Consider the following 22465-nt stretch of genomic DNA (forward strand, 5'->3'; position numbering starts at 1 on the left):
TCTGGTTTTTGCTTATGGTTCGTATATTTGATAAACTATTAATTATTCGGAATGCCCATTGGAAAACCGTTCAGTGAAACCGGTTAGAAAACCGTTTAATACAAACAATTTCAATCATTGATTCAAAATTCGCTAACATTTTTAATTAACATTTTGTGAAATGCGTACACATCAAGCCCGAATACCGCGAATAATTTCAAATCAAATTTCATTTCGTCAATTAACAACTAAGTACATGAGGCCGAACAACACAATCGAAAATAATCATGATGATAATCAAATCGTATTTGCATATCAGCAAAAACGCACACAAGCACAGACACACACACAGACACCGACAGAGAGACTCACCTGTAAATATTTCACCTGTTCTGTTGGCTGCTGCTGTTGTAAATTTAGCGAATTGTTGCAGTTGGTTTGATTTTGTCTTGCTTTGCTTTCTCCGCATCTCTTTTTTCCCATTTCTCTTTCACAGTTTACAGCTAAAAATTGTTGTTTGGGTCATTAAGTAACCCCGGTACGCTGCCCTAATGGCATTCAGTAAACCCAATATTTATCCATTTTAGGCATAAACGGCGTACAAATTTAATTAAACCTGCAGTCCGAGCCAAGTCGTGTCTAATATTTAATTTTTAACGAAAGCAAAAGCCACTAACCGCAACCAAATCGTTGTTTTTCTTTCTTATTTTGCCTAGGTGTCAAATTCCATTCGATAGTTCAGCATTTCAGCATTTCACTTTGTGAGCACCATTCTGTGCCACATAATATATGATTATTGCTTCGCCAAATGCTTCGATTTGGTTGCGCAACATTTTTACCAGCGAGTCCTACACCAAAAGCCCATCATAGAAAGCGAATTTTGTTTGCCATATTTATGCATATTTATTCACTAGAAAATAAATTCATAATAGATTTCTATAAATAAAGCTTAGTTTAAGCCAAATCAAAACAATTTACAGTTAGCTGGATAACAAGTGCTCTTTCATTGATTGAATACCCGATTATAATATGAATTCATATAACTGACTGAAACTCAAATTTATAATTTAAAAATATATCAAAAAGATATCTAAATATAGTAAAACTATACGATAAAGACTTTCAGTTACTCGTGCTTATGATCTTCATTAAATGTTATAAAATAATTTAAAGTTACTTTTTATGCATGCAGACAGCGCATATTCAGCCTGAACGTTTTAATAGCTCATTAAGACTTGATATCTTTTTTTTAGTGTATCATATACCGTTTTTATCGTTGATAAGCACTAACAGCTGCAAACTCCCCCAACGGCGCACCAAGCTCATCTATCATCTCATATCGCTGAAGAGCTTCAGACTTGGTCCGAAGTGTGCGCACCAATTAGCATATAAAATCTGTATTTATTTTTCTCGTCGGCCGGGCGAACAATTTCTCTTTCATTTGCCAAAAAAGCAAAAAAAGAAAGAAAAAAATCGAGAAGAAGTTAAAAAGTTTTTAACTGTTAACTGCGTATGCTGGTAGTTGATAGTTGGCTGTTAGCGGTTGCCTCTTGGCTGAAACTGCTGCTCGTATTGGCCATCTTTCTCTCATATCTGTAGCAAAAGATTTTGCTTACGGTTGTTCAACTAATTTGCATATATACACACACACACACATACACATATATATGCATCGGATATCTGTCAATATCTTTGGCTATTTGGTCAGCGAATGAAAGTGAAAATCTTGTGACTAAACCAAAAGATACACGACGATACAAAGCACAAAAAGAAGGCCAAAATAAACCGTCTTTCAAAATGAGTTAGATAAATACTTATTGGCTATTTGTCTTCGAACCTCGAATGTGACTTCGAATTCCAATTGGAAATCATTGCAAAGGCAAACAAAGCGTGCTTTCTTAAGGCTTTAGAAAACTATTATGTTTTCTTTTCTTCTGCTACTCATTCGACTTTTTTTTTCTTTTTGGCAACAACAGTTAAGTGCTTATGCAACTCGATGATCTTGCAACAACTCAACTTGCTGTGTCAGTGTATGTGTGTGTGAGTGCAGCTGCCACAAAGAGTTGCAAGGCGTTGTCTAAAGGCATTTTATGGAGTGTCGACTGCAAGCGGATATTTCACAATGAAATGCAAATGGCCCCTGGGACAGTTCCTGCCAGCAGAGAGCAGCGCCGAGGTCGGACAGAGATGGAGAGTGATTGTGGGGGAGGGGCACAGGTAAAGAAAGAGAGGGAGCAATACCACGGCGAGCCGACATGAGGGATAAAATAAGTTAAACACGGAATTGGACTTTGACAGTAGAAAAGGAGAGAGAGAGAGAGGATTACGGTGAATGAGAAATGAGAATAAAGGGGGCCCAAGCAGAGAGAGAGAGAGAGAGAGAGAGAGAGAGAGAGAGAGAGAGAGAGAGGGCAGGGCAGGGTTTGGTTGCCTCGCTTTTTCGGTTGCTTGCCTGATTGAGATTTTTGCCCGTTGCTGCTGTCATTTTTGCTATGGCAAGTGAAAGTGATATATGGCGCATGACTCAGGCGCAGGCAACGACCACACACACTTATGATATATACACACCCCTTCATATGCATAAGACAATAATTAAGCCGCATTTTTATGCAGCAATAGACAAAAAAATTGCAAAAAAGGGCAACAAAAGCCAAAAGCAGGAAAGAAAAAATAAAACAAAACAAGTAAGAAAGCTCTAGTCGAGACTGCTCGACTAGGAGATACCCTGAACCCTCTAATGTGATATTCTAATCATTCTGCACTTCTTTTATGCACACATACATACAGATGCATCCACACGCACGCATAAGCCTGCGCTCTGCTAACTGCGCAGTAAGCAGCGACTGCGCTTGGGCTGCGCTGCAATGTGGGCAATATTATGAGAATTTATTTGTCGAATAATTTCTTTTGTAAACATATGATCTTAATGAAACTTTCAGAGTGTAATCATATGGTAAATATGTGTGTACATTCCAAAGCACAAGTCTCTAGTACTTGAAATGCGTTTTTTACAAATTGGGGGAGAAGGGGGCGTGGTATCCAAAATCTGTAAATTACAAAATCTTTGTATCTATTAACTTTATATACAACACAAATTTGAAGACTCCAGGTTTAAAAATGTTCAAATTAGGCTAAAAAAACAAAATCAATTTTTCGATTATTCTCGATAAAAAAGTTATCGGACGATTTATCGAAAAAATAAAGCAAACTCGTACTGCGTATGGTACACACGAGTATGCATGCATTTCAGCTCTCTAGCTCTTATAACTTCTGAGATCGACGCACTCATACGGACGGACGGACGGACGGACGGACGGACAGGGCTATATCGACTCAGCTCGTCACGCTGATCAAGAATATATATACTTTGTGGGGTCTGCCACGCCTCCTTCTGCCCGTTACATACTTTTTCACAAAACCATTATACCCTGATTTCCCATTTTCAATGGGTTCAGGGTATAAAAAATCTGAAGTCCGAGAAATCGATTAAAGCAACAGCGAGATGCTGAAAAGATGCAGAAAGCAGCAAAGGTGTGGAAAATCATAAGACTAAAAAGGCTATATGGATATATTGAAATAGATATTTATATGATACTTCGATACTCTCTTTTATCTATATCAAATATAGCTCTAGCTATAGCTAGCTCTTATAATTACTATCCACTGCTCGAGTTGCTCCGTCTCAGTCAATAGGCAGAGGTCTAACAGCCTTGATTCAAGGTTCATTGTGCATATGGCTGCATAATCACATGACTTTGGCTCGCATATGCGATAGACTGCAATTAAGGGCCGACAGCAGCAAAAAGAGAAATATGTATATGTATGTATATATGTGTTTATTGCAGCTGACAAAAGAAATGGAAAGTGAAGCTGAGAGTAAAGCGACCCAGCAGACAGCAGCCAGAGTCAGAGGCAGAGCCAGCAGCCAGCAGCCAGCATGGGTGCCAACGATGGCGTTGACCGAAGCTCGGATTGGACTTGCATAATGATTGGCCGAGTGCTCCCGTGTTGGCCGAGTTGGCCCTGCCTTGGGGATCAGTCACATTATATTTTAAGTGCTGTTGTTTAATGAACAATATGAGCTTAAGAGCCGGGCACCGTTATACAGCCATCGGGCCACAAAGAAAAGCCAAGCAAATTGTGCAAAACGTTGTCATATAACTTGTTTTTTGTTCGAAAATGAAACAAACAAAAAACTGAAACTGAAACTGAAAATGAAACTGAAACCGAAACCGAAACTGAACGAATCTGAGGAGAGATACAAATTTCTGATGCTGCTGCGGCTGCAACAGTTGTTGTTGTTGTTGCTGTTGCTGCCTGGCAGCGATTTTCCCCGAATGAAAATAATGTGTGAAAAATGGACCTCGATTCGTTGATCATTTATCAAAAGGTGCTGCAGACAGTGACTGAAGATCACATTGTAGTGATTAAGCGTTCATTGGATGGAGATCAAAGAGATATCAAGTTTTCTAGTGCATATGTATATGCGAGGCGAAGTTGAAAACTTTGGATTTTTGTGGGGTCCCCATATGCAATACGATATATTATTATTTTATTAATATGTAGTAAATTTTACTTTTTATCTGCGTTTTGATTGGCTAGTCAGGTATCGATTCAGATTGAGAAAAGCTTAAGATCGGTAATAAGAGGAGATTTTACTCAACAACAATATCAGCTCTAACAAGTAAAGCTCAGACTAATGCTAAGACTTACCTCTATATTCAAACCTTGATCCACGTTAAGTTCCATTCTTCAATTACAACACATTACATGCCTGCAGAATTGGAGTTTTGGGTAACCTTCAGGCACCCTCTAGAAAAGTGCCCGCATTTCCCAATTTCGAATTAAGCTGTGTGCGTCATTTGCCTGCTGCTGCTTGGCAAGCATAATTTGATTAGCATGCTGAGCACGTCCCTGACCCAATTTCGTTGGCAATTCCGTTTTCAATGTTTTGATGATGAGCACAAAAGCTGAGACTAGCTCAACAAATAATGCGCAGGCAGAGGTAGGCGCGCTGCCAGCAGCGGGACGAGCGTCATCAAGCTCTCGACATGTGACTCACTACGGATCTGGCGTGCGACAACTACCAAGCAGCAACAGCAACAACAACGACAACAACAACAACAACAGCAGTTACTATAACAACAAGCCGTGTGCCCATGTGCCTTCAATGAAATGGTAACCAAGCCGGAACTTTCGATTTCTTTCGATTAGCCGGGTGTGTCCCATGGTTTCTTCTGTGGCTTTGCCTTCTCAAATGTTGTCATCGCTTGGGCAGCCACGGCCCGGCCAGGCCAGGAAAGGCGCTTGAATTGGCTCACAGCAAATCCGCAAGCGAGCCACGCATAAATGAAAGTTCAAAGCACAATCTACAAAAGTTATTTTTAACCAGCCAAAGAGTAAAACATATATATACATATATATATATATATATGTGTGTGTGTATGTTTTCAGCATTTATGTATATTTCGCCAAATTTGTGGCACATTTTGTTTCCGTTCCGTTTTTGGTAATTTCTGCAATTTCATCATTCGAAATTGAGCTGATTTTCGAAATATTTCGAGTGCTTAACGAATTTTTAGCATCATTTAAAGATTGTGTAAGATTGCATTGGTAATTTCGCTGATGCTGTTGTTGTTGTTACCGTGGTACATTCCAATAAATATATGAAATATACAAGAGATGTAGCATCCGTTTAACTTCATAAGAATATCCGATTCAAATTGTTAATTTATCACACTTGGCTACAATCAATAACCCGAATAGCTAGCTGTTCACAAACTTTCAATGTTTCATAGAAATTGGATCAATTTGCATTTTTATTATATATTTCGACCACTTTTACAATTTAATTAAATAATTTCTTGCATACTAAAAATGCATAGTTTAAACAAAAGACTCTGGCAACAAACTTGCTTTCGCAGTTACTTTGTTTACTTATTTATGATGTGTTTTGTCTAAACCCAAATGTGAATGACAATGGATAGATAGCGGGGTATGCTATGGACTCGAAGGAGAAGAAGAAGAAGTGATGAATATATATCTTAATTATCAGCTGAGTGGAATCCTTTAATAAACTCATATCCGATTCGGACTTGCTTAGAATTGGATATGAATTGATTAAAGGATTCAATCTTGAGTATGGGATTTACGTAACTATTTATCATCTAAATCTCAATTTGATAATTACTAGTTCAAGACCTAGACTTAATGAGTCTGAAAGGTTGCCCATGCCCGTCTAATCCAATTTTCTCCCTATGTCTCCCAGATAAAACAATGGATTCGATAATTGACAACAAATGAAGTCATTTAATTATTTCCGCTAGGCTGCAACAAAGGTCAACGCCTAATGATGATTTACTCAGCCCATTAAAAAGCCCAAAAACTGTCGCCACAAACAGTTAGCTGAAGTTAGTTGGGCGCATTATATCATTAGTGATTGCATAACGTGGCCATAATTTAATTTTCCAATGCATTGGCCAGAATAACAAGCAAAAGACTTGGACAAATGGCAAATGAATCAGCCGCATCCCTTTATGAATAACAATGGGAATTAGGCAATCGCGGCGACGCACTCGACGTCATCCGTTACCTTGACATGGCGACGACGACGACGACGACGCCGACGACGGCAGCGAAGGCGAAGCTGCCAAAAACAAAAGCTTGCAGAAAGCGGACTGAAATGAAAAGTAGCTGTAACGGGTTCGCAGTTCCACACGAGGGGCACGAGGGACACGCGGGACACGAGGCTCGCACTCGGCTTTGGTCGGGGCGCCGAAAAGCCGAATGACTGACAACGGCATATTTTGCATTTGACTAGAGAAACACTCTCCCACATTCGCACTGCTCGCGCGCTCTTTCGCTCTCACGCGCTCTCGGCTCTCGGCTCTCAGCACTCTCGGCGTCGGCAGCGACTGCGCTGGAGCGAAGCGGCTGCCGAGCGAGCTAGCGAGCTGCAAAACAGAAAGGGGTCAAAACTTTCACGCGATATAAAATCTTGGTTAGCGATACGGCCCAGCCGCATTTTCATTTCAACGTTGTGTGCGACGAGTCAGTGTCTCTGAGCCAGAGGTGCGACGCTGCTGCAGTGCATACCTATATCGATACCGATACCGATACCGATACCGATATATCGAGTACCGATCACTCACCTCGTCCTGAACACTCACTCCACTTGAGCTACATTCGCGTTCGAGCCGCGCTCGCGTTATCGACTCTCGATCTCTCTTTCTTAATCTCTGTGTGCGAATACATTGAAAGTGTTATCAGAAAAAAAAAGAAAATAAAAAACAGACGAGCAACTCGATTTGCTCCTGATATATATTTTGTGCGAAATCTGAACAGATATTGAATACAGTTGTGGAAGCTGGCTCAGACTCCAGCCATATAGCCAAAGGCAAACGTGATCAACGCTCGACGGCAGCCGCAGTGCCATTCACTATCTCTGTCTCTCCCCCATCTCTCTATCTCTGGCACGCGCAAGCAACCGGTTCGCTAAAAGGGATTACAAATACAAAATACCGCTAGGGATTAACACTAATTGAAGGTAAGACAAACGACAGAGCAAAGAATTTCGTCTAATTGGCGAAATGATATAAAGAAGACTATTTATGGACTTGAAATTACATTAAATAAATTATAAATTCGCAAAAGACTTGAAAATGAAGCGCAGAGCTTTGAGAAAGTCTTGAATGACATTTATAATTACAATTAAATAAGCGAAAGAAAAAAACTAATTTTTCTAACAATTGGATTGGATCTAACATTGTATACTATTCTATATATATGTATATATAAGAAAATCGAAGTATATTAATAGATATTATATAGATTGTAAATTAGAGATGATGATGTTACTAATAGAGAAATGACGAAAAAATTTATTAATTAAAGGCTATCATCATCATTATAAAGTATAAAGGAATAATTCCTTTATCTACTATTTCCCAAAGCAGTATCCCTTAACTGTCTCAAATGTACTCTTCTATTATTTTCACAATTTCTTTGCACTTTCTTGAGGCTCTACGGTCCACAGTCCCAGCTAATTATGAAAATGAAGTTTTTTTTTTTCAGCTTTGCTGCTCCGTTGTTATCTCTGCTAAAGTAAACCGATTTCGAATCGTTGCAAATGCAATTTACAGCTACTTTCGATAGGTGCCGTAAATACTCGCTGCCTTGCAACAAGTTCTATTTGTGCAACGCATCCGAGTCAAGTTGGCAAACGAGCTTCTCTATAAAAAATAATTATAATAAAAATAAAAATAATAATAAAACCGCAGCTCCATTTGCGCACAAAAGCGTTGCAACATTTGGGAAAGAAAAGCAAAGTGTTTTTTTTTTCGTTAGTCACAGCTACATGTGTGTGTATGTGCGTGTGTGTGTGTAGATTTGCCTATTATTGAGAGAGCAAAAGAAAGCAGACGATAAAAGTTTCGTCGAGTTGCCTTGGCGTGCAATACGCGGAAATTATTAATAACAAAAGAGCCGTACTTGCCACACACACACACACACACACAATGAGACACTCGCACACACACACACCTACAGTTTTAGAGTCGCTGCTGAGCCGTGAAGCAGCGGCATTTCAGACTCTTTTTTTGTTCATTAGTTGAATTTGCATAAATCTAGGCAATTTGGCAGCCACCCGCTTAGGCCAGAGCAGACGCGTTTCTTTAATGGAACTGGAACTGACACTGGAACTGGAACTGGAATTGGAACTGGAACTGGCACGGGAACTGGCTGCGAAAAGTTCTCGTCGCGTTTGCTGGTGAAATTTTCATCGCGTTTCGCGCGAATGAAAGTCTGAAATTGACTTGTGCCGCTTCTCATTTGGCGCTGCTGCTGCTGCTGCTGCCGCTGCAGCTAGTTGTTGGTGGCTTATGCTAGAGCTACAATTGCAATAGCTCTGCAGTTTTCCACACATGTGTCCAAGTGTGTGTGTGTTTGATTAAGCTAGCGAATTGCTTTGTTCAAAAACTGCTCCACTTTGGCGCACATGAAAACAATTTCGCTTTGCACACAGACACAGACACGCACACACATACACACAGACGTTAGCAATTCGTAGATACTTTCGTAGCTGCAACTGTTGCTGCAGCAGTCAGGCACGCGTGCTTGTATTGTGCTTGCACTTACCTGCCTGCCTAGCCGCCTGCCAAGTGGGTTGCGCATACGCAGCGTGGAACGTCAGCGAGACGTGCTGCTGCTGCGGCTGCTGCTGCTGCTGCTGGCACTTGTCATTTGCCCAAACATAGCACTGGCAATACTTTTAATTGATTCCACAGACAGACACACACACACACACGTACATGCACACGCAGGTGAAAGAAGCTGCGCCACTTGCAACGATATAATTACTGGTTTACTGACTGCAGTTGCTGCTGCCTGCTGCTGCTGTTGTTGCTGCTGTTGCTGCTGCCTGCTGCTGCTTGCCTTGGCGACAATTTTAAATTAACGGCAATTGTTTTTGCCGCCTGTACAATTTTCACGCAGTTTTTCCAAGTCAGCGTGAACAACAACAAAAAACTTTCATTGCTCAGACTTTGGCAACAATTGCTGTCGTTGTTGTTGCCGCGCTGCAGCTGCAGCAACATGGCGGCTTTATGAGCCTCCATTGACGTTAAAAGCAAATGTTTAGAATGCGCAGGCATGTCTTACCCACAACAACAACAATAACAACAACAATTACGCAGCTATTTTCGAGCGGAGTCTGGGATTTTCTCCTCTCTAAATGCGAGTGCCGTAAAGCAGTTAGAAACTCGTCTACAACTGCGATTAGACTAAGCAGACTAAGTAGACTAAGCAGTCTATGATTAGCAGTCAAACTAAAGCAACTCCTTGCCACACTCTCACATTCAATCGAAATCCAAATCGAAATCGAAATGCAAATCGAAATCTTTAACACCACAAAAACTCATTTGAACTTCGGCTTTCAATTCAATTGGCGCTTTGATTAAGTATAATCAAATTTTCATTTGATTTGAATGCTATTCAAATGGGCTGAGGTAGCAGCAGCGGCAGCGGCAGCGGCAGCGGGAGTGAACTGCATGAGTGCCCCTCGCTGCAACTGTGGCAAGTGAGGCAGCCCGCTGACAGCAATTGTAAAGAAATGAAAACCACTTTCTTTGCATGCATGCCACAAACTACGCCAACACCAGCAACAGCAACAGCAAAAACAACAACAACAACAACAACTGCAACCCAAGTCAAGCCAAGCAAATTGCATGCGTCTTGTGGCTGGCCGGGGCAGGCAAGCGGAACACGCCGACGCCGATGCCGACGTCGGCAGCTCGAAATTGGGTCACTAATTATTTCAGAGCAAAATGCAACCGGCCCCCAGTCGCAGTCGCAGTCGACGTTGCAGTGCAAGCTGCAGCCGCAGCTAACGATGCGTTGCGAAGCCACTTCGAGGATATGCCAGTTACATTCGTCATCTCTTTCTCTCGCTCATCTCCCTCCTTCGTTTTCTTTGTTGGCGACTCTCTTTTGTGCCTGACTTTCGGCTCTTTCACTGCGAACTGCAGCCGGAAAGTGCAAGCCCTTGAGTTTTTACTTTCATTGCAACGACAGCAGCAGCAGCAGCAGCAGCAGCAACTGCAGTCGGATCGGGTGAGTGGGGGGAGAGAGGGAAGCGGGGAAGGCAGGGAAGCCAATGAAACTGGTTTTCAGCACATTTGCCAAGTTCCAAGTGACCAAGTCGCCAAATGCATGTCCATGTCCATGTCCGCTGGACGGGCCTTTGCTCTTGGATTGCCTTCGCGAAATGCGCTCCGTTCGTACGGTTTACCGTTAAACGAAATGGAAAGTAAATGAATGGAATGGCATGGCATGGCATGGGGTGGCATGGAATGGGAGGGAGGGAAGTTGTAAATTATGTTAATTGTGTCTCGTTTCTGCTGGGGTGCACTCCAATGGCCAATGGCCAATGGCTGCTTATCGCCGGATCCTGACTAACGGCACTTTGTTCAACTCATTTGGCATGTTTAGTGGCTGCCGCTTCCTCTTCCCACTCCTCTGTCTCTGCCTCTGCCTCCTCTTGAGCTGCAGCTTCAGCCTTTGTCGTTGCTGACAGTGGAGACTATCTTCAATCAGACAAACGAGGAGAAATCTAATTGGACACCAAAAGCTGACAGCACTGATCTAATAGATCTCATATGTGTGCGCAGGCACACACCATGCATATGTATATCTACATATCTACACATATATGTATGTGTAATTGTCAAATTGTAGCCCATTTTCGATCCATTTACCATGCGGCTGCATATAAGAATCCTATGCATATATTCAAGCGCGCTTTTCACTTTCCCTATATTTTGCGTGAAATGCGTTATCTTGTTGTCTACGCATATGCGAAAAATTTCACGCAAAGCGCTGGCAAAACTGAGTGAATGGATGGAATGCCTGGCAGGCAGGCAGCAGGCAGCTAGGCAAGCGCCGGTGGCATGCAACAATTTACTTTCATTTGCGGCACAGGCGTGCATGTCTAGGCGGAGAGTTGACTGCAAGACTGCGGGCGCCTTATCACTTTTTAATTGTCGCCAAACTGTCGCGACAACAACAACAACAACAACAACAACAACAACAACATGAAACTGGAGCATAGAAAACTAATTGTCTGCTCTATTTTACATAATGCCAAGTCGCTTGGCTGCGGGCATTTGTGAAATTGCAGCCAAGTTTGTTGCCTAAGTCATTCGTTTTTTTTTTTTTTAGCAGAAAAAAGTAATTGATAGCCTTTTTTATTTTTTGTTACATAAATCGTTTTATTGGCTGCTTAATTATTTTTTTGTTAGCAATTTTTATGGCCATAAAGTTTACTACTTTTGTTTTATAAAGATCTTCAACAATTATGCTGGCAATGCGCTCGCGCATTCGGGCACTCGGCCCAGTTCCAGCGACACGAACAATTGCCCTTTGACAAAACTATCCGAGATGGGGAAAAAATCGTTACTTAATAGCTATAAAGAAACTGAAGAGCTGAAGTTAGCCGAGTGGCTGGCACATACCAAACTAAATGAAATGAAACGTAAATTGCCCCTTCACTAGCCAGCCAAAGAGACAACAACAACAGCAAAAGCAAGAGCAACAACAAGCATGTGTAAAACCTTGGTGGTTAACATTTGTTTTGTTGTTTGCTTTTCTTTGGCGTTAACAATTTCACTTTCACAGCATCCCAGCTCAATATAGATATATGTACATGTATGTATGCACACATATACATACACGTACAGCTGGCTCGATAGAGACATATGTTAGTGCTTAATTACGCATGGGGGGCTACAATTTCTATGCCACAATGGCAAATAATATCGATCATTTAGAGCCACAACCACAACCACAAATGCGCATGTGTGCGTGTGTTCGTTGCCGTTATATTAAAGAAGCAGCAGAGAGACACACACGCACACAGTGAGCTCGCAGCATCTGCTTGGCAGTGAAACTTTTACTTAGCAAGCAAAAGCCAAAGCAGCAATCGAATTGGTAAACAAAAACATTCCAACACATAAAAAATTGACAAACGAAAAAAAAAAAAATCAATTTTGAGTTCTGTTTTTTGTTGTTGTTGTGTGTTTTAAGCAAAACCCGTGCCCATTGTCTGCATCTGGGCTTCATCTCTGCTTAGCTGGGTTGGGCTACGCTCAGCGAAAATTTGTCAGCTTCAGGCGTGCTCAATTAAGCAAAAATCTATAGCTGCTGCCGTAAACTCCCCGCCTCCCCCTCCCAATTTGGATGCTGGACATTTGTCTTGCCAAAAAGTGTGCGGCAGTGGGAATTTGTGAAAGCGTTCAATTAATTTAATGGAAATAGCCAAGCAGCTGATGCTGCTGCTGCTGCTGCTAGCTGCCAAAAACTCATCAAAAGCCGCAAAGAAATTAGCTTTATGTTACATCAAATGCATTTTATGGCTTGGCTAATTGACAGCGATGGAATGCGCTGGCATGCAGTAAACTAAATGATAATTATAGATATATATAGAGATCGATATCTGTGGAGATAATGCCCAACTCTTGCTGCATGAGATGCCAGTTGGCATTGATTGCTGCAATTCGTGGGTCGTCGATGGCAACAAAAGTCAGATGCTGCTCAATATCCGGCTCATCTAGCCCAAATTGTTGGTCATCTGAGCACACCAGGTAAATTATCAAGAATTAGAACAAATAGTCTGTGTGTGAGTGTGTGTGTGTGTGTGTTTGTGCCACAGTGCAGTGGTTCACCTAGTTTCTAGCCAACGACGACAACGACCAGTCAAGGAGACAGCTACAATTGTCATTTCAATCAATAGACGGACGCCAAGCAGAGCTCCCTCTGCTAAAGCAAACAAACAACCCACAAGCAGCAAGCAGCAAGCAAGCAACAAGAGCAACAACTTTTCATTGCATTTTCACTAGCTGCTGGCACTTTTCACATTATTTAATGTTTGCCAGTAACAAAAGACTTGGCAGCTGCAGTTGAAGCTGCCGCTAAGCTAATTAGACAGGAAGACCGAAAAAGCATTTCTTTTGTTTGTTTGCTTTTTGTGTAGAGGCGGCGATAACGCGTGCGATAACGATAACGATATGTAGAAATGCCTGTAAGCAGTAATTTGAGTGTGTTAATTAAAAAAGAAAACAAAAGGCAGTAGCAACAGCAGCAACAACAGCAGCAGCAACAGCAGCAGCAGCAGCAATGCCCTTATATGAAAAAGAGATGCCAGACGAAAGCTCGCTGGGAGTTGCGCATGGCAAACGTCAACTTTCACTTGCCTTATGCCAAACAACCACAGCAACAGCAACAACAACAGCAACAAATAACAAGCCAAGTCAGTCATCAGCATCAGCAGCAGTTACACATTACTATAAACAACAACAGCAACAGCAACAACAATGACAATGACAACAATAACAATGTTCACTTAAGCTGAGCGTGGCTCATCATCCAAATGCCAATCAGCCACAAGAGCTGCCTAGAAGGCATTCTTATACACTAACCCTGGAGGAGTACATTGACTATAAGCCCAGCACAGATATATTCTTGACTAAACATTTATATAGAAATGCATATATTATAAAGATAATTGACATTATATATATTATACATATGTACTATACTAAATATTTATATAGGAATGCTGATATTATTCTTAGTGATATATAGTTTTATAGAGAGTTGCCTTCTGCAGAGCTAGTCTAAATTAACAACTGAGTCAGTGTATCTTATATGCGGCCTATTACCTAGACATACATACATATACATTTCTGAATAGCTTGTCTAATTTAGCGATGCGTTGATTTGATAACGAATCATTTTGTGGTAGCTGCGCTGGAGCAGCAATTAGCAAAAACCACAAAGAAAAATTGAGATGAAGAAAAAGCCAAAAATTTCGCTGCTTGTTAATTGCCAAATTTGTGTCTTAAGTCTTTCGTATGCAAATGGGGAGACAGCTAATTTGTTGTTGTTTTATTTTTGCTCAGGTGAAAATAGTCGAATAGGAAGAAAGTGAAGCAGTAGCAGCAGTACAAAGTACCGTTAAACTGAGCTGCCCACACACACACACACACGCACACACGCACGCACACACACACTCACACACGCACACACACATTGTGGTCAGCCCCATTCATTGAAGTTCTTTTGGGAGCATTGCGTAACGAGCTAACTCGGCGTTTGTTTGGCTAGGGTCAAGAGGCGTTGACAGCGCTGCCAACAGCAAAGCAGCGACGCAGCGTCCGTTACTGTCTCAGTGGGTTAATAGTACACTTGCTCAATGGCAGCTTGCCGACTGGCTAACTGGCTGACTGGCTGGCTGACGGAGTGACTGACAAGCCGGTTTTTATTTTTAGCTGGCGCGTCGATTTATGGCCAAGGCTTGTTAAAACTCCATTTACATGGGGTGTGCTCTTGCTCTGCCTCTTGAACACGGTGCAATATGATGGGCTGCTGCTGATGTAGTTGCTGTTGTTGTTGCTGCCATCTGTAAAAGTAAAACTGCCCGCTACAACATTCACCCAGGCAGCCCAAAAATGAAAAAAAAAAAAAATACTCAACACTCAGTCAAGTGAAATGCGACGCAGACGCCGCAGCCGCCGCTTACTTTTTTTTTCATATATATATTTTTATACTCCGCCCCTCACTGTGCCACGCTCCAAGCATCAAGCGGCAGCCGGCGCGGCAACCTGAGCTCGGCTCGGCAGCAGGCAGCAGTCAGCCAGCTTCAGTTGGAGCTGTGTGAAAGCTGCGCCTCAGATGCGATCGTCAGTCGGCGCTGAGCTCCGTTGCTCAGTCTCAATCGGCAAGCAGACGCAGACGCAGGCGCAGCGGCAACGTCTTCAACTCTCAAGTTCAATTCCATAGTCGAAGTCGAATTCGAATTCGAAGCAAGCGCGCGGCACGTGAAATGTTTAGCGAATGTTAACATAATGTTAATGCTATGCTAGGCCAAACTGTAAAGTAAGCACAGCACGGAATAAAAGCACACAAATAAAAATATAAATACGAATTCAAATACAAAATCAAATACAAAAACAAATACAAATTAATGGGGCCCATCAAGTGGGGCCAACCACTGTGAAGAAAACTTGCAACTAACTGCGTTGGCGGCGAGGCTCGTTGTCGTAGTTTTTGTTGTTGTTGCTGCTGCAGCTCCTCGTTGTACTGTTATAGTGAAAATAGAAAGTGGTTCCTGTTTGTTGCCCGCGAGTTTTCATTTGCTTTACATAAAATGCAGTTTCGGCGGCACTAAATGATCGCGTGAGTGTGTGAGTGTGCCAGTGTGAGTGTGTATATCTGTGTGCTTTTATCATATATATAAAGTGTCATTTAAGTGCTGTTCAAGTTATGAGCATTAAGCCATTAAGCGGCTGTCATTAATTTAGCTTGTTGTGGCTCTAATGTCTAAATAAACCAGAAAAATATATTCAAAAAGTTATTTAATTTAAAATTTAATAAAAGCAGTTAATATATCAAAAATATTTTTAAACTAAAACTTGGTGTTTATTGTGGATATTTTCTATGGATGCAATGGATATATGGATAATATAAATAAATCAAATAAATTAAATTCGATATTTATTAAAATATTTTTAAATGTGCATATATTGTTTTTTATGTTATGAATGATACACTAAAAGTAAAGTAAAGACAAGGTCATCGAGAATATATAACACCCTGTATAATATGCTGTGCATATATTCTGAGAATGTTAATGTTAAATGCACAGACCGACTGTGACTGTTAACAGAGTCGCTATTCCATTTAGCTCATGCTAAAGTTGAACTGTTTGGCTGCATTGTTTACCCTTGTTCCCCTTTCTATTCTGCTACTTACAGAAAGAGACACCAAAAGATCAACAAACCCGAGAAGAAAGCAGTGAGGAACGCGAAGAGACGAACAGCAGCCGCAGCTTCAGCAGCAGCAGCAGCAGCAAAGACTCAAAACAAACAGTTTTGATCTTAACTGATAGACAGACCAGAGATTCGGCACACAGATATATATACATACTTGCAGGCTATATAGTCAGCGGATTTATATAGCACCAATCAATATGGGACACTATACGCGACACAGTTGCCTCTTGGCCTTAGTCTTGTGCCTGGCATTCAACACACAGGTAAGTGCCACACAGCTGTCTGTCCGGGAAGAAAGTGTAAAAAGATGAATCTTACAACCGACAAGTTGAGAAAAAATCAGATCTCTGTCCGATAGCCCAATCAATATGATTTCAATTCAATTAGGAAACACCAAACGCTATACAGTTAGAGTGGCCCACTTCCAAGTTGACAGCAAGCGAGCGCGCAAGTGAGAGAGCGATAGAGCGTGCGGCGTCTTTCATACATATGCAAACCAAGCTGTGTAGCGGATCTGCTCACTTTCGACGCGACGGACTACCGTTTATCAATATCCAATTCAATTCGAATGCAAATCAGTGCGAGTGTCCATTGTGTGGCATATTGATGGGTTGATCGAAAACTAAAAGAAAAACTCTCTGATGAGCTGTACTGCTAGCGGTATAATAGAGATCAATGCGCAAGCAGAGGCGGATGCAGAGGCAAGGAACGAATGAAGCACGGCAAAGCGCAAAGAAAAACAGCAAGTGCGCTGCAGTCGCACTGAACGGCACTTTGTGTGCTGTTGATCAATGTAATTCGAAGCAGCGCCAAGATAGAAAACCAAGTTAGTGAGCGAGAGCGAGATAGCGAGAGCTTAGCTGAACAGCGGGGCTGCTAACAATTGCTAACGATAGCTTTCAAGAATGTGAAGCAGGCAAATGGTTATCAATCAAAACAACAAATGACGAGCATAACAAAGAGAGAGAGAGAGAGAAACAGAATGAGAGCTGAGCTGAACAGTGGCGTAACTGGCCATTTAACAGCGTGCAAAATGTTAACTTAAACGACAATCAATCAAAAGTATCAAGGGTCATAACAGTGGCGCTGTAAAAGGTTTAACAGCAATATGTTAGTCACAGAATATGTTAAACGGCAATCAATCAAAATAAGGAATTAACATAACAGAGAGAGCGTAGCTTAACACTGGCGCTGTTGACTGTTTAACAGCATGAACAATGTTAGCCAGCGCATTGGCAATCAATCAAAATAACGAATGACGACAATAAGAGAGAGCTTAGCTTAACAGTGACGTTGTGAAGTGGTTAAGATGTTAGATTTAACGTTAAGCTATGTTTTTTTAAAGCCAAGTTGGATGCGCTTTCCATTGAAATAGAAGACTTATATGAACACGTATTTAGCCACACATATGCGAACATGTAAATCAATGCAAATTGCTTATTTATGCAGCCATTTAAGCGGCATCAATCACATGCACACGCAGATGGAAAGAAACAGAGGAAAAATAGAGAGAGAGAGAGAGAGAGAGAGAGAAAGACTTATGCAGAGCAAGTATCTCGCAGATACAATCGCGAGTCACGGAAAACTCTAGCTCTAGCTCCCAGTGCAACTGCAACTAACTGGCCAGCAGTTGGCGCTGCGTGTCTGTATCTGTATTGGGGCAGCGAAATTGCAGTTATGCTCTGATTTGTACCAGTTTCGACTTTCTTGTTTATAGCGCATTAATACATTAAGATTGCTATATTATTCATTTAACGCCAGATTTCTTCAGCTGCGAGTGAAACGCTCCAAACAGAATAGGGGGAAAAACTGCACCAACAAATGCATATTGAGACGATATTAGAATGTATTTACGTGCAGTCAGCTTCGTATAAAAAGAGATGTTCAAGTTTAACTCAATTTTGATATATGACGCTTCTTTTATCTAGTTTTCATTCGCTTGTTTGTTATTCGTGGTCATTTCACTTTCAAAACCAGCTCACGACATCTCGGACGACAAAAGATATCCAAAAATGAGAAGAAAAAAAAGTCCACAGCGTCATCGTCTTGAACTTTCGATTTTCGTTGGGCTGAGCCACAGACACAGCGTTACATCCGCTTTCCGGGCATAGCCAGAAGAAAGAAAGAAGAAAAAAAACTATAAAATTATGAGCCAAATGTGAAACGGGAATGAAAAAGATACAGTGAAAAGAAAGCGACGCAATCGAGTTACCGTGCTGAAGAGCGATAAAGGGGAAGAGGGAGAAAGAGAGGCGACTGGGTAAGGGAGTAACATGGCTGTCATGGCTTTTGCTTATGCAATAGGCCCTGCTTTCGGCTTAGGTAAACGTGCCTCGCTCCACTCGGCCATTCAATTTCAACATAAATACATAAATAAACTGCGCCGCAATTTTCAACGCTCTGGCACGCTTCTTTCGAAAAAGGCGCGCTTGTCGCTTGGATTTTGGATTTCGATTCGAATTGCATAAGGCGTCGCAAATTAAATGACAAAATGAGCAGCCAAGCATGCGCATCAGCTTTTCCGCTGACAGAGTTTTCAGATCTTTTGCAACACAATGAAATACCTTTCAGCTGAAATATCTGGAAACGAAAGCAATTCGCTATGGGGACTCGATAAGAAAGTAGAGCAGTCTGAGCTATGGGTTTACTGGGAATGGTTTCACTGTATAGCTAGGTTTACCTTGCCAAGATTTAGCTTGCAAATATTATTGATTTTCCTTCTCTGCTCTCCCAACACAGCATCTTTCCGTGCATGGCGATGCATCACATATTGAATCGGCCGCACTGCCATTGGAACACAGATCTGGCTATGGACCGCCAGCGCCTGCACCCATCTATGGCGCACCACAGGGACCCCTGAGCACCGCTGGCGCTGGCCCCAGCAACGATCTGTCCGAGGAGGCCTGGCCGCTGGCCAGCACCAACGACAGCCCGCAGATCAAGCATCTGCAGGTGCAGTGCGAGAAGACACACATGCGCGTGAACATTGAGTTCGACCGGCCCTTCTATGGCATGATCTTCTCGAAGGGCTTCTACAGCGAGTCGCACTGCGTGCACATGCAGCCGGGCACGGGCCATCTGAGCGCCACCTTTGAGATCTTCCTGAATAGCTGCGGCATGAGCAGCTCGGCGAATCACAATGCGGCTGGCTATGGTGCACCCACTCCATCGGGCAGCTACGTGGAGAACACAATCATTATTCAATACGATCCCTATGTGCAGGAGGTTTGGGATCAGGCACGCAAACTGCGCTGCACCTGGTACGACTTCTACGAGAAGGCGGTCACCTTCCGCCCCTTCCAGGTGGACATGCTGCACGCTGTCACAGCTAACTTCCTGGGCGATAATCTTCAGTGCTGGATGCAGATTCAGGTGGGCAAGGGACCCTGGGCCTCCGAAGTGTCAGGCATTGTGAAGATCGGACAAACCATGACCATGGTGCTGGCCATTAAGGATGACGAGAACAAGTTCGATATGCTCGTGCGCAACTGTGTCGCTCATGACGGCAAGCGTGCTCCCATTCAGCTGGTGGATCAAAATGGCTGCGTTGTCCGGCCCAAGATCATGAGCAAGTTCCAGAAGATTAAGAACTTTGGTCCCTCCGCGTCTGTGGTCAGCTTTGCCTACTTCCAAGCCTTCAAGTTCCCCGACTCGATGAACGTGCACTTCCAGTGCGTCATTCAGGTCTGCCGCTACAACTGCCCCGAGCCCAAGTGCGGACCCGGTCTGCCTGGTGGTGAGTACGGCCTGCCACAGATCGGCGGCAATGCGCTCTCCGAGGAGTACGGTCCACCAGAGGCCTACGAACGCAATGACTTTGCCTTGGGTGGTCTGCCTCCAGCAGCTTATCCCGATCCACGCCATCCTGCCGATGCCAGCGGCGCCTACTCCGAGAATCAACCCGACGTTGTGCCCTCGCCTCAGGCCCAGACCTCAGCGGTGACCACAGCCGAGTCGGCGGGCAACAATGCGGGCAGCGGTCCAGCCAGCTCCCAGGCGCCACAGGCGCAGCCACAGCAGGGCAGCAACGAACTGGGCCTGCCGCCTCCACCACTGCCTGGCCAGCCTGGCCAATACAGCACCGTGAAGCGCAAGGATGAGCTGAGCGGTGGCAATCTCGTTTCCCTGGGTGGCCGCCCACGCTCCGTTGAGGGTCTGGATGATCTGCGCGGCGTGCGCCGGCGTCGCGACACAATGGAGATTGTGGTCAAGCCAAGAATCTACAAACGTAACGCACAGGAGATGACCGACGTGAACACGAGTCGCATCATTCAGGTGGTGGCACCTGGCGATGTCAACTTTGCGCTCAACAGCAATGCCAGCAACGAGACGGTGGTGATCCAATCGGCGCGCTCAGCCGATGCCGAGACCATTTGCATGTCTGTGCCCAGCTTTGTCGGTGGCTTGGTGATGCTGTTGCTCGTCCTGGCTGTGGCCTCTCTAGTCGCCGCCTTCCTCTTTGTGCGCGTGCGCCATTTCGATCGCAAGGGCGCGGGCATGGCCTATGTCAACTAAGTAGAAGGCACAACAAACACACACGACACACCACATACACCACACACACACACGCATACACACTAGGTATCCATGGCACCATCATTAGCACGGCGTGAATTGAAAACCAAATCAGTTTTATGTGCACCTCTATTCATTTCACACTTCTAATTTCTAACTTATTTATGCTTTCTCATGCTCTACAACATTTCCTTAACTATTTATTATTATTACTTTAATTTGTTTTTGGCTATTTATTGAATTGTAATTTCGTATGGCAACGATTCGCCTTATCTGCATGATTCTTTAGTTCTTGAACGATCGAAACGAATCGAAATAAACGAAAATTGTGACGTAATTTTGCTCATTGTCAGATTTGTTAAGTTTCAGTTATACATAAATAATTTAAACGCAAAACAAGAAAAAACGCAAAAAAAAAAGAAAAGAACTATCTAAATTACGAGTTTAAATGGCACAGCGGATAAAAAACGAAAGAAAATAAAAAATCAAAGCTGAAAATCGTTAAAAATAAGTTAATATAGCAGATGTATATATTAAATTATTTATTTATTACTTTATCTGATAGCTGCGAAATAATAAAAAGTTTACTTTTATTAAAACAAAAACGTGTCTATTCTTACTTTTGCTGGGATTGGCTGAATATATATATGTATGACACATCGGAGTTCATAAGAATGTTGAATTTACATACGCACATAGAGAACTTTGTGCATATTTTATGAAAATTTCAAATGTACTCTACCTATTTATTTACAAACACATAAATATTTACAAATTTCTCGTTTTACAAATTGCCAATTAAAATTCATTTATGCAAAAAGTCACTCTTAATAAAAACCGCCTGAGCCTTTGTTTTGTACAACAATTTGGGTTGAATAATGGACTATGAAATATGTTAACTATAGCGAATAGCACTCAAAAATTTAACAAATTTGAACAGTGGAACACATTTACGCTGCGCGTGCGTCGTTTATTGTGGCAGGAACCTGAACCTCCAGTCCGTCCATGTCCTTGGTCAGTGTAATTTGGCAACCCAATCGGGAGGTGTCCGTTAGCTCGTATGCCAAATCCAGCATGTCCAATTCCTCATCTCCTGGCTTTTCCGGCAGCTTTTCATAGTCTGCCTCTTTGAATATTAGATGGCAAGTGGAACAGGTCAGTGTGCCTTCGCAGGCACCAAAGCCGTCCAGATCCACATTGTTGTTAACGACGACATCCAGCAGCGAGTCTCCCACCTTCCCGGAACTCTTAATTTTCTCGCCGTTAGCTCTGACGAAGGTCACATTCACACTATGTGAAAGACACAGAGGAGAGAGAGGGAGAGAGAGAGTTAAACATTACAATTTCCTAGTTTTACATTGGGCGTGTTTGTTCATTAGATGCCACTTACACATCTTGTTGCCGCAGCGCCAGACCCAGCGAGAAAGTGCGCGTGGAATTTGTTGCTGCTCGAAATTCGTTGCTCAAGCAATTTCGAATGTAAGCGTTACGCAGCGATAATATCGCTGCATTTCTAATTCTGTTTATGACTAACATTTCGTTGTATGCTTTCAACTACTATCTAATCAGTTAACACCAGGCAACCACGCCACTTGTAGGACAATATAGGCGACTTTATTAAGTAATAACAGGAATTAACAGAAAAT

At 42.6% G+C, this 22465-nt stretch overlaps 2 protein-coding genes across 5 annotated transcripts; one reads left to right on the forward strand and one right to left on the reverse strand.

Annotated features, from left to right (window-relative positions):
• The first annotated feature begins 6968 nt into the window (after window positions 1–6968).
• On the forward strand, window positions 6969–21424 carry dyl (transmembrane protein dusky-like). 4 transcript variants are annotated; one of them, XM_018007664.2, is made up of 3 exons: window positions 6969–7525; window positions 16287–16567; window positions 19044–21424. In XM_018007664.2, exons 2-3 carry the CDS (start codon window positions 16502–16504, stop codon window positions 20817–20819), a joined length of 1842 nt encoding a protein of 613 aa, XP_017863153.1. In that variant the 5' UTR covers window positions 6969–7525; window positions 16287–16501; the 3' UTR covers window positions 20820–21424. The 4 variants fall into 4 exon arrangements, with proteins under 4 accessions (XP_017863153.1, XP_089323994.1, XP_089323995.1 ...); XM_089467868.1 differs by lacking the exon at window positions 6969–7525 and adding an exon at window positions 15197–15408; XM_089467869.1 differs by lacking the exon at window positions 6969–7525 and adding an exon at window positions 15472–15708.
• Window positions 21347–22355, reverse strand: Fdx2 (Adrenodoxin-like protein 2, mitochondrial Ferredoxin 2). The gene is made up of 2 exons (XM_018007673.2): window positions 22210–22355; window positions 21347–22109 (listed from the first exon to the last, which is right to left on the reverse strand). The coding sequence occupies exons 1-2, from the start codon at window positions 22353–22355 to the stop codon at window positions 21770–21772; spliced, it is 486 nt and encodes a 161-aa protein (XP_017863162.1). The 3' UTR covers window positions 21347–21769.
• Between the last annotated feature and the right edge of the window lie 110 nt (window positions 22356–22465).

The sequence above is a fragment of the Drosophila arizonae genome, chromosome 4, assembly GCF_054131065.1.
Source record: "Drosophila arizonae isolate 15081-1271.41 chromosome 4, UAZ_ARI_1.0, whole genome shotgun sequence".
Classification (NCBI taxonomy): domain Eukaryota; kingdom Metazoa; phylum Arthropoda; class Insecta; order Diptera; family Drosophilidae; genus Drosophila; species Drosophila arizonae.

Bases quoted from the DNA above. Each gene is read 5' to 3' on its own strand.
- Fdx2 (XM_018007673.2), bottom strand. From the start codon at position 22,355: ATGTTAGTCATAAACAGAATTAGAAATGCAGCGATATTATCGCTGCGT. The intron at 22,110-22,209 runs GTAAGTGGCATC...TCTTTCACATAG, and splicing joins GCGCTGCGGCAACAAGATGT to TGTGAATGTGACCTTCGTCA.
- dyl (XM_018007664.2), top strand. From the start codon at position 16,502: ATGGGACACTATACGCGACACAGTTGCCTCTTGGCCTTAGTCTTGTGC. The intron at 16,568-19,043 runs GTAAGTGCCACA...CTCCCAACACAG, and splicing joins GCCTGGCATTCAACACACAG to CATCTTTCCGTGCATGGCGA.